Source organism: Temnothorax longispinosus, chromosome 3, assembly GCF_030848805.1.
Source record: "Temnothorax longispinosus isolate EJ_2023e chromosome 3, Tlon_JGU_v1, whole genome shotgun sequence".
Lineage (NCBI taxonomy): Eukaryota > Metazoa > Arthropoda > Insecta > Hymenoptera > Formicidae > Temnothorax > Temnothorax longispinosus.
In genome coordinates, this window is record NC_092360.1 from 10,701,026 (window position 1) to 10,715,395 (window position 14,370).

Here is a 14,370-nt window from a genome sequence, read left to right on the forward strand (position 1 = left end):
ATGGCTTTGCGCCGATAGTTCCAGACCGACGTCAGTGATATCAGTGATATCGGAAAGAATCGATTGTTACACCTTTCATTTTGTAGTTGCGTAGTGACCTTGATATCTGGATTCTAGGGCGAGGCTAGATTTTTTAACCTGTTGATATTTGAAAAAATTTTAATACGATTGAAATAATACGCAACTATATTATACAAGATATAATGAGAGATTAGCAATGTCAATCGTGTGACTATTGATATCATTATGATGTTACTCATATCTCAACCACGATAACGTCGGATAAATTTATCAATCTGCGTTATTTAGCTTAAGGCAGTTTGCTGAATCGTAATTGCAACGTACACGAATGTAAATGTAACGCGCTGATACATCCGGGGATACGCAATGCGTCGTACTGCGGGAACATGTTTCTAGCATATTATCCTACGGCTTAGTCGGCTTTTGATCCGATTAAAATGGTTTTGCACTCCAATGGATCATGCATAATTGCATTGCGCGATAGCGCACGTGAAGGACCTTTGGTGGCTGCTCTTCTAAAGGAAATCCGTGCTATTTTATTAGGCGTACAATCGCTTGGAAATCACATTATACGTACTACATAAGTTTTCCTGCGCTGCTAATATAATTAGCTCGTAACTCAAAACCAGTATTTGCTATACGCAAAAATGTTCTTCGCGATACATTCTCGTGCATGAATTTGCGCGGAGGCTTTCTTAAAGTTATTTTCTTTTTTGTCTGTGATATATGATACAATTTAGTTTTAACTGTTTTTATTTAGTTTAGCTTATTTTAGTGTACTTTTTGCGCGATATAAGAACGCGACATTAGCCATGACGCGACCGATTTTCTTTAATTATCTCATCGTTATGGAATATTAAAACGGTGTCACACGCTAACGTTGCCCAAAGTTAATTAGACGACGGGCTCTTTTAGTACGCTCGAGTTCCGGTAACGAACTTCTTTGCCAGCCGAACACCACGCCTCTCAGAATTTTTTCCACGTGCGATGAAAACTTATAACGAGATAAAGTTTGCATGGAATTAATTAATAAATAAGCGTCTCTGAAACTCGAAACTCCATTTGTCTGAATCTGTCTCTCCGATCGCCTGTAACTCTAAGATATCGAAGTCGCGAGATATTTGACTAACTGTTGACTGCCATGGATGGTTGAAAGAATTATTCTAATTTTCTTTAAGACATACCGCTTCTGTTTACCAAACGGTTTTCATCGTTCTGCACGCGACATGAACAAAATGCATTCTTCAGCAAAAAAATATAGAAATATAGTGTTTCGATATACGACGCGCGTCAGCTGGTGTCGAGACTGTCGAGAGCTTAAATGATGCTCCTTTGTCCTTGCGTAACTGACCGCCATCGATCGGGACACTACACGACCTAATCTGCTCTCACATGAGGTCTCAGAATCAATTAACCGCTTAACTCCCTTCTGGCGTACAGAGCCCTTAAGTCTTCCGCGCAATTAAAATTATGAATTACACTATTTTATTAAAATTATGAGTTTTGCATCATCTCGCACGTCGTCATTAACTCTTAACTCTCGCAAGAAGACGTCTGCTTTTCCACAAGTCAGTATCTTCTGAATCCTATATAATCTGCGTAATGCTTAAGTATCCCTTGTAACTTTTTGCTAATTCTGACTTTGTTTTAGAAATTTAAAACTCCCCAAGTAAAGTTAAACAAAACTTATATCGGAAGTGTATTTTATTTACGTATTATAGTTTGTATAGGAAGTTGCAGAGAGAGAGAGAATGAAGATAATACTAAGTGCGCGTGTTTGTGCTTTTAGGTGAACGGCGACGATGAGTGGGACTACGAGGACATCATTTTGGAGCGGGGCGGGGCGGGCCTAGGTTTCAGTATCGCCGGCGGCACGGACAATCCCCATTATGGCAACGACACCGCCATTTACATCACTAAGCTCATACCGGGCGGTGCCGCGTCCGCGGACGGCCGGCTGCGTGTCAACGACACGATACTGCAGGTGAACGACGTGTCCGTTGTCGACGTACCGCATGCAGCCGCCGTAGACGCGCTCAAGCGGGCCGGCAACACCGTCAAACTGGTAAGCTTTATCCTCCACCCTCCAACCTTGGTGCACCGATACGGGCGCATATACAATGTTACTTGTCCCTATCACGGCAGTTTGCTTTGTTGCTTCGGCGAGCCCTTACAAGCGTTCAATATCAAGAGACAATTCAATACAATGTACATCCTTGTTGACGAGATAGTTTCTTTTAGAAAGTTATTAATTGTTTGAAGAAATATGAATACTTTTGCGATTCGCTATGAAAAACAAAGCATGCCTCAATCAGTTACAATCCGTCTGTAAATTGGTATATCCGGATTAAAATATCGAAAGGGAGGATAAGCTATACTTGAGTAACTAATGATTAATGTTAATTGACGCATTAAAGATGCTGCGCACGGTACCTGTGCAAACTGACGTATGCAAATCTCAAATCCAAATTTAATTGAATCATCCCATGGTGCAATGGCAACACATTGTTACTGTGATCACATGCCATCATATGCACATCTCAAGTGCGCAAATTTAATTGCGCGACGAATGTGTCGGGAATAATTGAATTGCAAATGCTGTAACGCGTATGCTTTCTACTGTTAAACTCACCCCGCGAATACATATTCAACTTCTCAGCCACCTGCCGATAGTTACTAACTGATTGCTTAATTAACTGTATAGGCATTGTCGCGTAATCGGTATATTATCACTGCCTGCTTAATATATGCATTTCAATTCGTCGAATATCAAAAGATATCGAGACGATATTTTGCGCATCATTTGTCCGGCTTATTAACTCTAAATCGATATCATTTTAATCGCTCTCGTACGTCGTTATTATTCGTTCTCCGTTATGTTGTTCGCCTTAAGCTTTTTCGTCCCGTTTTTCCATCAAAGTACCTACGATTTTTTTTTTAATTTTATGACGACATTTCAAGTCCCAGAAAGTTCCGCGGGATTGACGGCCTTCTCCGGATTCTATATTTGTCATAAAGACACGCGTCGAATATCTTCGGCTTATACCTGAGGAAAGTCCCGAAGCGACGATCACTCACCCGGGCCTATCGAGATTCCTGTAGCCTAGCAAAGTCGCCGAAGGATGAGGGAAAGTTTCGATGTGATCGTTCGTTACATGCCTCTCGGGTATACGTTAATGTCACTCTCCGAAAAAAAATCCCCAAGCGGACTCCCGCTGTAGCTCCTTTTTCGACGGAAGAAGGCCGATGTTGGTTCGACGTAAAAATCGAAGATATTGATCGTAAATTATTTCAGAAGCAACAACTTTCTCGATGACCGCCGGAAATTTTGGAGGTACTTGAGAGGTTGCACGAGCCAACATCCGCGCGTTATTAACTCTCCCAGGCTAGAAGTGACGATGAGGAAAAGCATAAAAGCATTTACGGCCGGGCCATTCTAGACATTATTCTGACATAAAGTCGCTACTATCCCTCGTTGCACATAAACGCATCTTTAGTACAGAAATATGGCCGTCGTAAGCAAATTTGATTTGCAATCTCGATTTATGGATGATTTGCAATTAAATTTAGTTCGAGATTGAGTGAATTACTGTATCAAATGTGAAATTTTCATCTCCGATACAGATCGTTATATTACATTTACTTAAATTAATACAATTTAAATATGCTCACGTAATCAAAATAATTGATTTATATATATTATATAACATTAAATGCATTTGTTAAAAATTAAACTATTCTTATATTTACATATAATTGTTTTATGTATGATGATGGATCAATGATTATAAATAAAATAAGAGGAAAGGTATTTTTTGTATATTTCAATTTTAATACGTAGGTATTTTAAGTGTTTACGTCATGATAAAATGTATTAATCGGCAATCGAAACATCTGCCAGTGCTTTCCCCATGCGGAGTTTAATTAACGTACCGAGCCACCTTAGCGGCGATATAAACGGGCTTTTAAGGTGAATGGCGCCGAACAGGAACAAATCCACTTTATAAATCTCACTGAGTAAACGAGAGTAGTTTGAAAGGAGATATATCTCTCCGATCAGCTATCGGGCGGGCATTTAATTACGTGGAGATTCATTGTTATACCGGGAATGAGAGAGCGCCCCGCGAAGTTTTCTTTTTTAAACGCCTCTCAGATGAAAGCGACGTCGTTTAAAATTTGAACTTCGTAGAATTTACTCGTTAATCGGCCATCCGCGATGCCTCCCGACCCTCCCTTCCTCACACCCTCCACCCACGCTCAATTAACGTCATGTTCGCACATCGATTTTCAGTATGTACGCCGACGGAAACACACGCAGTTGATGGAAATCGAGCTGATCAAGGGAAACAAGGGCCTTGGGTTCAGCATCGCCGGCGGTATCGGCAATCAACATATACCAGGTGACAATGGAATCTACGTGACCAAAATCATGGACGGTGGGGCCGCCCAGGTGGACGGTCGCCTCGTCGTCGGCGATAAATTGGTAGCCGTCAGGAACGCTTTGGTAAGCAAACATACATACCAAGCCGCTTGTCTTACACGTCGTGTTTGTTTCGCCGAAAAGTTTCGACAGAAATATTAATATTTTTCTCTTTTCCTCTTCCCCTTCTCTCTTTTTCTTGCGGGTCATATATTAATATAAAACACTATAAATATACAAAATACGCGTTGTGGATTACAAGAAATGTTTCGAGGTTGTAAACGCCTACACGTCGAAAACGTTATTATTATTTTTTTTTTTAATTGAAAACTAGCACGTGTTTATAGAAAAATAAAGTTGCGATCATGTTTCATTCTAAGATCAATTGCGAAACCGTTTTTTTCTCTTTAATTTTTTTTCTACAAAAGTTGAAGAGATAAATGTAGAGAAATAGATCTCACTTTCTGACTTCTGCAAAACTGACCATATCCCAAAACTAACTATATCCCAATAATTATTTTGAAAATGAGGCCGATTATTTCAGAATGACTTACGTGTTATTTGTAAAATTGCTATTGAAAGAATCAATATATTATGTTAAGTGGAATAAAATAGTACGCTATGTTACACGAATAAAACGTGAACTGCGAGAAAGTTTCGGCACATTGTCGTAAACTGAGATAATTTTCATGTCGAAAGTTTAATCAAATGCCGATCTCACAAAGGAGATCTCATCCTTAAGCTTTAAAATTTTATAGTAACGATAAATGGAACTCATGATAGGTGTTTCATGGGATCACAAGAAATATCGAGAATATACCTATGAAGATAAGACTTTTGACTGCCACTCCGATGAAGTTTGAATATCTCATCGTGAATCTTCTATCGATTTCAGAATATAGTTTAAAACAAAAATAGAAGAATGTTCTTCGTTTCAAAGGTGTAAAAAAATTTGCGATCGGAGGACGCACATATAAATCGTCGTGAAAAAACAAATTGTGGCATCTACGCTCGAGCGAGTCTGGAGAGAGGAAGAGAACCATTTCGAGTTTTATAATTACTCCCGAAAACTTCGAGCGTACGCGCGCCAAAACTAATTACCGTACGATCAATAATTACTTCGCCACGCGGGAGAATAAAACGTAGGCAGCAAGAAAGTTCCGGGACACTGTCGTAAACAAGTAAATTTCTGTGCCGAAAATTTAATTGAGTCTCGATTCGCCCTCTCCGTTCCTTCTCCATTATAAATTTTAAAATTTTATAATCCGATGAAAGGAATTTGTGACACGCATTCTATGGGAATGTTAAAAATATTAAAAGTGTTTTTGACAACCCCAAAGAACGTGCCACGAGTTTCTTTCACCGAATTATAAAATTTTAAATTTAAAATTAAAGAGATTCCCCTTCTCTCATTCCCTCCTTCTTTAGAAGTAATACCTTACAATGATATAATAAACGCTTCTGTCTCTCTTTTTCTTTCTCTTTCAAAAAAGTGAGTGAATCAGAACTCGATTAAGCTTTCAAACTTAAAGTATAAAAATAGGTATAAAAATTTCTCTAGTGTTTTCTTAGCAGTTTTTTTAAGCGGTAACATAATTTAAAATTTTCTATCTTATTGTTAATTTTGTTAAAAATTAAAGATGATTGTCTTAAGATTTTAATGCTTTATTCTTTTGCTTATTCGCAATAAATAATGCGTATAAATAAAGTTTACAAGCGGGAAAATCGACGTTCGAATCTCGATTAGCTTCACCATCGACCATCCTAGAAAAGTAACAAAAGCAAACCTTTTAACGCACTTTTATGCCATATAAAGAGAGAAAGAGAAAGCGCCTTTTCATCGTATGCGCGCATTCTACACTTCACCCTTCGACGACAGTCATAAATCTAGCCGGCTATTCGGCTTTAATCGGTACTTTTTTGGCGCGACTCCCAGATAGGTGCCTTAAAGGTGGTGAAATTGCTGAAGCGAAAAATCGTAGACTAGCGAAGGTCGACTTACCGTCGACTGGAGCTGTATATCGGTGACGGAAGGGTTATCAATTACTTCGACGGCGCTTTGGAAAACCGTCCTAATCTATTTTTCCTATCCGCACGGATTTATGGGGAATGAGGATGATTTGATCTCACCAATTACTTTACCGCTTAAAAATATGAACTTTGTTCAACCTTATTCTTTAATTATCGCGTAATATATATCGCATCTCGAAGTCTGTCAGAAGTAAAAAAATTACGATTTTAGGGTAGGGAAAGAACAAATTTAATTCCATTTTTTAAATTGTGAGATAACTAACCCAATTACAGTTAAGTATGACATCTTGTTACAATGAAACTTATGCCGTTTCTTGAAGAGGTCTGCTATATGATTCATTTGTCAATTCGCTTATGACACTATACATCACAGGAAACCGCAACATAACCGGTTTAAAAGAATAATGACACTTTCGCTTCGTGCAGCGGATTTCACATATTGAATTATGACACTATTATAGCTCATAAGTAATATTCTAGGTATACTTTTTATGGGTTTAATTCAAAATCGAAATTTTTTAAGTTTTTTGTGACAGTATTTCTTCTGGAGGTGCGATATGTGTGTACATTCGTTAATATTTTTTCTTTACGGAGAGTTGGCAATTACGTTGACTTAATTAAATTATTTGAAATTTTATACATTACTATACATTAAAATAAAGAAAAATGAAATTTTAATGATTGTAGTGTGATATTTATATTAATTCTTAATTTATTACATTGATAAAAATTAAATTTTATTACAATTAAGATATATTATATTTATTGCTATTTAATTTAAAGCGATGCAAGCATTCATGAACGGATTAAGGGTCCACTGGGGTATATCACACTATACAATTTCCATGCTGGTGTCTCAATGCGCGTCAGTTCGATAATAATCGCGATTGTCTCTTAGTGCCTTAAGGAAGACAATCGCAGTGGGCGAACAAGGGGGGAAACGGAAGGAGATAGGAGTAGACCACGGTTGACAGGGGAAATTGAATGGGGAAAATCAATTATCGAAGGCTCGTGACATCGTGATCGAATCGTTTGTATGCGCCGCGACTATGCCAAGTTCGTGTTTCAGAAACAGTCTCTTCTCTTAAGAGAGAAAAGGATTGGTTGATAAATAGAAAGAAAAAAGGAACATTTCTCAAATAATAATATCCGCGTGGGGAATGAATGAAAAACGTGCGGGGAATTAATGTACCAGACATAATCATAAAAATGTATCTCATTTTCATATTACATTTGTATCTTGTTCAACATTTTTTTATATAATTTTATGCATAGATGTAAACAACAGTTTACATGTACATGTCGTAAAATATATGTCGGCGACATAACGTATTAAATTTTGGTCTACGAAGAAAGAAGTACTTTGGCAACGTTTCAAATAATTGTCTTTGATCGTCGACGAGTCAATGTTAAGTGCACATTATCAAAAAAGAACACATATTGGTTTCAGCAGGGCGATAAAAATCTGGAGAATGTGACACACGAAGAGGCAGTGGCGACCCTGAAGGCGACTCAAGATCGCGTTGTACTTCTAGTTTCCAAGACGGAAAGTGGAATCATCCCCCCGCCTCCTCCTCCAATAGCAACGGACAATTCTCTTTCGCCTCAGCCACGTGAGTCATTAAGTTTCCTTAATTTTTTACGTACATTATTTAAATCGAAATACCACGAAAAAATAAATAATAGATAATAATTTTATAATTAGTGTTCTATTTAAAATTCAATTACATTTCGGATTACATCAAACAGATCTCATAGGTAAAATATACTTTAATTTATATACTCTCCTAAGATATTTATATTTCAAAATTCACTGATTTTTTTTATAATAATTCTTATTGTTAAACAACACGTTCAAGATGGAGCGTAATATAAAACGTGAAGACAATCTCGTTGACTATCAATCAAGCAACGAAATAAAATCGTAGATTTCACGCTGCGATTTTATTTCATCGTCCGTGATTTACGCGACAAGGACGGCTGAACATTCGCGCCGTGCGCGTTTTAATAATCGACTCTCCGCAAGAAACGCCGGCTCCACTTTCGTCGTCGCACCTAACCGTATTTTTCGTCGCCACTTTTCCATCGCGAGATCTCGATCGAAATAATAATTACGGTATCCTATATTAATTATTCAAAGCCATCTGCCCGACGGGTTGAAATTCAAATCAACCGTGCCTCCCGTATAACCCCTCCGCTGGCTGAAAATAAACGCGAACGAATCCCCGCGATTTCCGCGCATCGAGAGGTGCGGAAATGAATTTTTGATCCGCGGGTCTTCCCCCATCAGCCGGACTTTTACTGACGATCGGACCGTAACTTATTCATCAGTCTCATAAAACGGAGCTCGTAAAGTTCATCCCGAAACGCACGCGAGCGGTCTTATCTCCCTTTCTCCGTTTATCGCGTGTGTTATGAATGCGGCACACCGCGCGTCGAAAACGTTCGATCGAGAAAATCTTGAGAGTGCAACGTTAAAATTTCATACCACGGGAAAAGGACGATGTTTCTTCGATTTCGCTAGTGAATTAACGAAGTTACTTTAAGTATTCGTGCGTAAAATTGACGAACGTATATGTAGAGAGATTGATTGTTATTGTAAAACAGTAGCGTTTCTCTTTATGTGAAAGGTGAAAGACCGCTTCTCGAGATATTAAAGACATGTCGAGCTTTGCGCCGTGGTTGTATCTTTATCCTACAGCAATATCGCTATATTTATTTTTCTTCAAACGGGAAAAAACAGTCCAGTACAAGCGCTATAGTTCGCCCAACCTCGATGTGAGCGGGAAAAAGCGGACTCGACGGCGGCGGTTTTATGCCGACTGAATTCAAATTGCCCCTTTAATGCTGCGGCATATCGGTGCCCCGCGGGATTATCCGAATATTTGCTTTAATCTCCAGGCGCAACCGGGAGTTTCTCGGAGAAGCCATCTCGAGGCGAATAAACAAGTCTGTTCTAGATTGAGATCGCTATTTTCTATCTCGATCTATGCTTTTTATGCTATTTTTTGCGCAATACTTGTAGGAAGATAAAATTTTAGCGCGTAATATAATATTGTAATGACGATAATAACAAATTACTCATGTATATAATTTATTATTAATCATGTTTAAAATTAATTTAATATTATATTACATTAATACTATTATATATTAAATTAATTTAATATTGCATTATATTTAGGAACGAAACTATTATTTTTTACTAATTTGTCAGTAGGTACTATAATTTGCGATTACGTTTTACTTCCATTTTTGTTTGTATCATATAATATTATTTTTTTACAATCGTTAAATGTATAATATCCTTAGAGACGTGGTTTTAAACTAATTATTATTAATAAAAATTATTTTATCGCAGAAATAAAGACAAGCACATATGTCAGCGAATGTTTAGTATCGAACAAATTTGATATTCGTGAAATACAACAAAGTATGTAGTATCAGAAATAGAAAACGGCGGAATCTGTTGATGATTTTCTGCACATATATTAAATGGCCCTAATTTTTTGTTTGCTACTAGGTAAACAAAACGGCTCCGTGTCTGCGATGGAAAACAACACCGCGGCTCTACCGTACTCGCAAGAATCTCGCCACGCGTCTTCTCTTGCTCTGCACGGCACCGGGACACCGCGAGCAGTTTCTCAAGAGGATGTCTCACGGTGAGTCTCTCTCTCTCGTCTTTTACTATTTTTTGTGAGACCCTACGCGAGTTGACCGCTTTTGGTCAGCATCTAGAAGTCCTTTTACGAAAATTGCGGCGCAGCATATCCGCCACCGTTCCTCTCTCGCAACCATAAAACAGGGCTCGTTCGCCAGTCACGTCCTATACTTTCGGGATGCACCGAGCTCGCCCTCTCTCGTTCGTTTTATACGCTGTTTTCTCGATAATAACGAGAGTCTGTAAATTCAAAAACGTAAATGCGCCGAAGAAATAGACCATTTGTCTTGTGTTTCCGTCGGCTATTTATCGAACTGACCCGTTGATCATTCATCCAAAACGTGGTACTAATTTCAAAAGCAAACCGAGTGAAACGGATAAACTGTATCGGATGGATGTTTCCGAGAGGTCGACGAGCAACATGAATCGGTGGAGGGTAAAGAGCTTGCGGTAGGGCCGGTGCGCACGAGAGCTAATTGCCGATAGATTAAGGGCTTATCGAATTGGCCGGACTATGCCATGAAGGTGGGATTGGTCCGGACACATTATGTACCTCTGCTGGAGGCTTACTCACGCCAGTTCGGCTCCTCCTATTGACCTGTCCCTTCGTGGTTAACCCCTCGAATACTACTGCGCGCACGAGGCTCCAACATTGCCATGTACCCGGGACTGTCCGGGTTAAGGTCGTCACTGAACATCGCACGAGCGGAATAGAGGATTAGACGAAGCGGGAACGAACTTACTTAGATCGTTATCAAATTATCTCTCTTCCAGAAATCTTGCGTTGCATTCTGATGAATCATTTCCTCACACACATATCTTATTTTTGTTAACATATAATTAAAGAGGATTTATTCACCTAATTTTAATATGATAGCAAAATGGCAAAAGTTGGCAAAGTCTAATTTTATCATAAAATCTCTGAAGAACAATTTTTTTAAGTAATATATAAAATTATTTTCTTCTGTAAACATCTATGCAATAGTTTTTAAGTAATTAGCAGTAATTAAAGATCTTTTCATAAATCAGATTTTAATAGATTAGCAAATACTAGACTACAAACTATATCTTGTAATAAATTTTAAATAAACTTTGTTTTCACATATTTTGAATTTAGGGCTTAATTATGAAGATATATAACGCGTTAAAGATAGGTAAGCTGTGAAAAATAATGAAAAGTCAAAGTTGCATCAAGAATTCTTTTTTAAAAGTTGTTACGATGATGGAGGAACATTCTGTAGAGAAGTTACATCTACATAACGTTTTATTTTTGCGTAAAAAATTACTTACACATTTTTTTTTATTTTTGCGATCGATTCGATATATCCCTTAATTTTGTTGAAGAGAATATAATGTAATATATTGAATTATCCGCCTGAATCTTGAAAACGTCGTATATATTTTGGAATATTACATATATAGGAACGAGGAGATTTCGTTTCTATGGCACATCCAATTTAATCTATCCTAATCTTCTATTTGCTCAAAGAATCCCATTGATGAGAGTGAGATCTATGAGACATAGAAAATTTAACTTCGATTGAGAGAAAGAGACTTTAAAGTAGCGTGCGAGGAACTAATTGTAATCTTGATTACTATTCCTGCCGGACTGCTGGAAGTTATTCCACAGTTAAACATTACCATGAATGGAATATTTCATTAAGCCGACCAGCCGCCGCGCCGCGAAAATTTCGCGCACCTGTGCGCCGCCGACTCGGTATCCATTTATACGGTTTTCCGAGCTGCATATAGACTCTGCCACTCGCGTTATTTTCTGAATACGAATCTCATTCAGCGAATCTCATTTCTTCTCTGCTTTTCATTTACTAATTAATGATTATGTGATAACGCCTATGCACAATAATTATTGAAAAAGCATCCGCTGTTTGTCACGTTTATTTAACGTCAAATTTAACAAGCTTGAAAAGGCAATGTTAAAATAACAAAGTATAAATATATAAAAATGGAATATATACATTATATATATATATTTTTTTTTATTTATATATATTCACACCGAAGAGGGGAAAATATCACGAAAGAAACAAAGCTCGCTCGTACTCGGCGGACTGTAATTTTTATCTCGTTTGATTGGAACAATTCCGGGCGTTGATTGGCGAACTCGTCTTTGTTTTCCGCGGCTTCGTATGACGTGTACGCGTTGCGGTTCGAAAAGTTTTCCGCGAGTAAATTTCTTGCTCGCTTTTTCATTCGCATAGTTCGTCAAACACGTCTCGTCGATACTACCGTGCCGAGCGCGCCGAATGCGCCGCAAAATGCAATGCAGATGCATTTTTGTTGCGCAGTGCTCCGTATCGCGACGGATGCTCGCGACACGTCCGCAAATGTGCGTTTTTAATTACTCGAGCGTGTCCGAGGATGCCGCATTCAGTTGCCTATAGTTACATAGGTCGTAAATACATCATAAAAGCTTCAACGTAATTTATTGATGCCCAGGTGTCGTATTTATTTGTAACCATATATTTCTGAAATTAATCACAAGTCCACGCAATTTATTCCACATTTTTTTGTAATACTCGCTCAAGGATTCGCTTAATCTTTTGAACTTTTCATTAATCACGACTCTCAATGAGAATGATATTATAATTAGTGTAATACCATTCCCTGGCGGTATATAATCTGCCGCATCATGTATATGCACGCGAGCGGATACATTCGGGTGTGGATGTAGCGCCACGCGCGCAGCTGCATCTCCGAAATACGGGCCAAGGTCACAGCTGGCCCGGGTCACGAACGAGCTACCGGATCCGACCAATCTCGCTTACGTGATGCAGCATCCTCTCTGCATCGATCCGAATGCGTCCCACTGCATCTTCGCCAAATACTGCCGAATTCTCATCGTTACGATACTGTTTACCTTCTTGTATCAGCAAGAAATTTATTACGAAATTTAACATAGTTGAACAACCGAGGATTAGGCTATTCTAAATGACAAAAAATCAATTTGAGGGGAACCGAAAGAAACATTCGCTAAGTTTCTCAATTTGAATAAATAACTGACGATTTGTTTATCGCGATGCCATAACGTTATAACGTCTTAATTATCATGAATAAGCTCGCATAACTTTTTGAGTCTGCCAGAGTTCCTGAGTTTCAAAGAGAGAAAGACTCTGTCGCTACTCTTGAGAATTATCATACCATTTTTATTTTGTGACGCCTCCTGAGTACGCGACGTGTTATGACTTATCACGAGCGCTTTGCTCGGTAGCTTTTGATGGTCAACATAGAACTCCTTCATCCGGTTCATTGTGTCGCGCCCTCGTATGTGACGGCGCAAATTTAATTTCTTCTGTGGCTCTTGTCCCGTCGGACATCCTGGCCGGAGATGTCCGGTCCAGGGCTAGGAAACTCGTCGTCCTCCCGTGAACAATAGTGCTCTAGGTGCGAGAAGGATGTCATGAAAAATTTGTTCAACAATTTCGTATTCAACCGGAAATACCGACTGTACGAATGCAAAAACTTCACGAATTAGGCGTGTTCTTTTAATACAGGAATAAATTATTATTATTATTGCAAGTAAATATTAACGCGCATTAAATATTCAGAGAAGATTTTTTCATATTTCATTTTTATATAAATTTATACTTTTTGAGTTTTTTTATTTTGGTTAATATATAACTTTAGATATTATAATTTTATTAGAAGCAGTATATAGAGCAATTTTTGCTGTCAATTTTACCATTTCAAGTTAGTTTTAGTGCTTCAAAATATCTATTTCTCTATTCAAATTATACATTCTTCACTTTTCTATATTTTTCTTCTCTTCATTTCTATGTACTTTTATAGTCTTTATAGTATTTTGCGAAATTCGCAATACTATTCTATATTCTATTCTATTTTATTCTGCTTTGTTTAATATATATTATAAAACGAGAATCTGCTTTCTGAAGATTTTTTTATCTGTTTTGTGAATAAATATTATTTTATCGTAAAATTATAACGTTGCCGCGCGAACTTGTGGAACAATGCGATGCGGATAATCCTCTCTTAACTTATTTATGGACATTTTAACGTTTCAATGCATGGGCTCTCCGCAAATTTTGCACTTCGGCAATCCGTGACGATGCTTATCGGAAGCCGGAAGCATGTGAACTAAAGCGCGGATAAAGAACGCTCTTGTGCTGAACAATTTCCAGGGATGCGGCAGCTTTTGCATTGAAGAATAATGGATTCCCTGGTACGAGATGATCCCATATTATTTGGCGGGGTGGCTACA

The 14,370-nt window shown here is 38.1% G+C and overlaps 1 protein-coding gene across 25 annotated transcripts in view; it reads left to right on the forward strand.

Annotated features, from left to right (window-relative positions):
* Dlg1 (discs large 1) overlaps window positions 1–14,370 on the forward strand; it is a 496,300-nt gene that overhangs the window by 421,942 nt on the left and 59,988 nt on the right. For 24 of the 25 annotated variants that reach the window (XM_071773514.1, XM_071773517.1, XM_071773516.1 and 21 more), the window contains 4 exons: window positions 1,811–2,086; window positions 4,313–4,525; window positions 7,923–8,085; window positions 9,996–10,134. In XM_071773514.1, the coding sequence (XP_071629615.1) occupies window positions 1,811–2,086; window positions 4,313–4,525; window positions 7,923–8,085; window positions 9,996–10,134 (791 nt within the window). The remainder of the gene's footprint in view (window positions 1–1,810; window positions 2,087–4,312; window positions 4,526–7,922; window positions 8,086–9,995; window positions 10,135–14,370) is intronic. The other variant, XM_071773506.1, reaches the window with a different exon arrangement.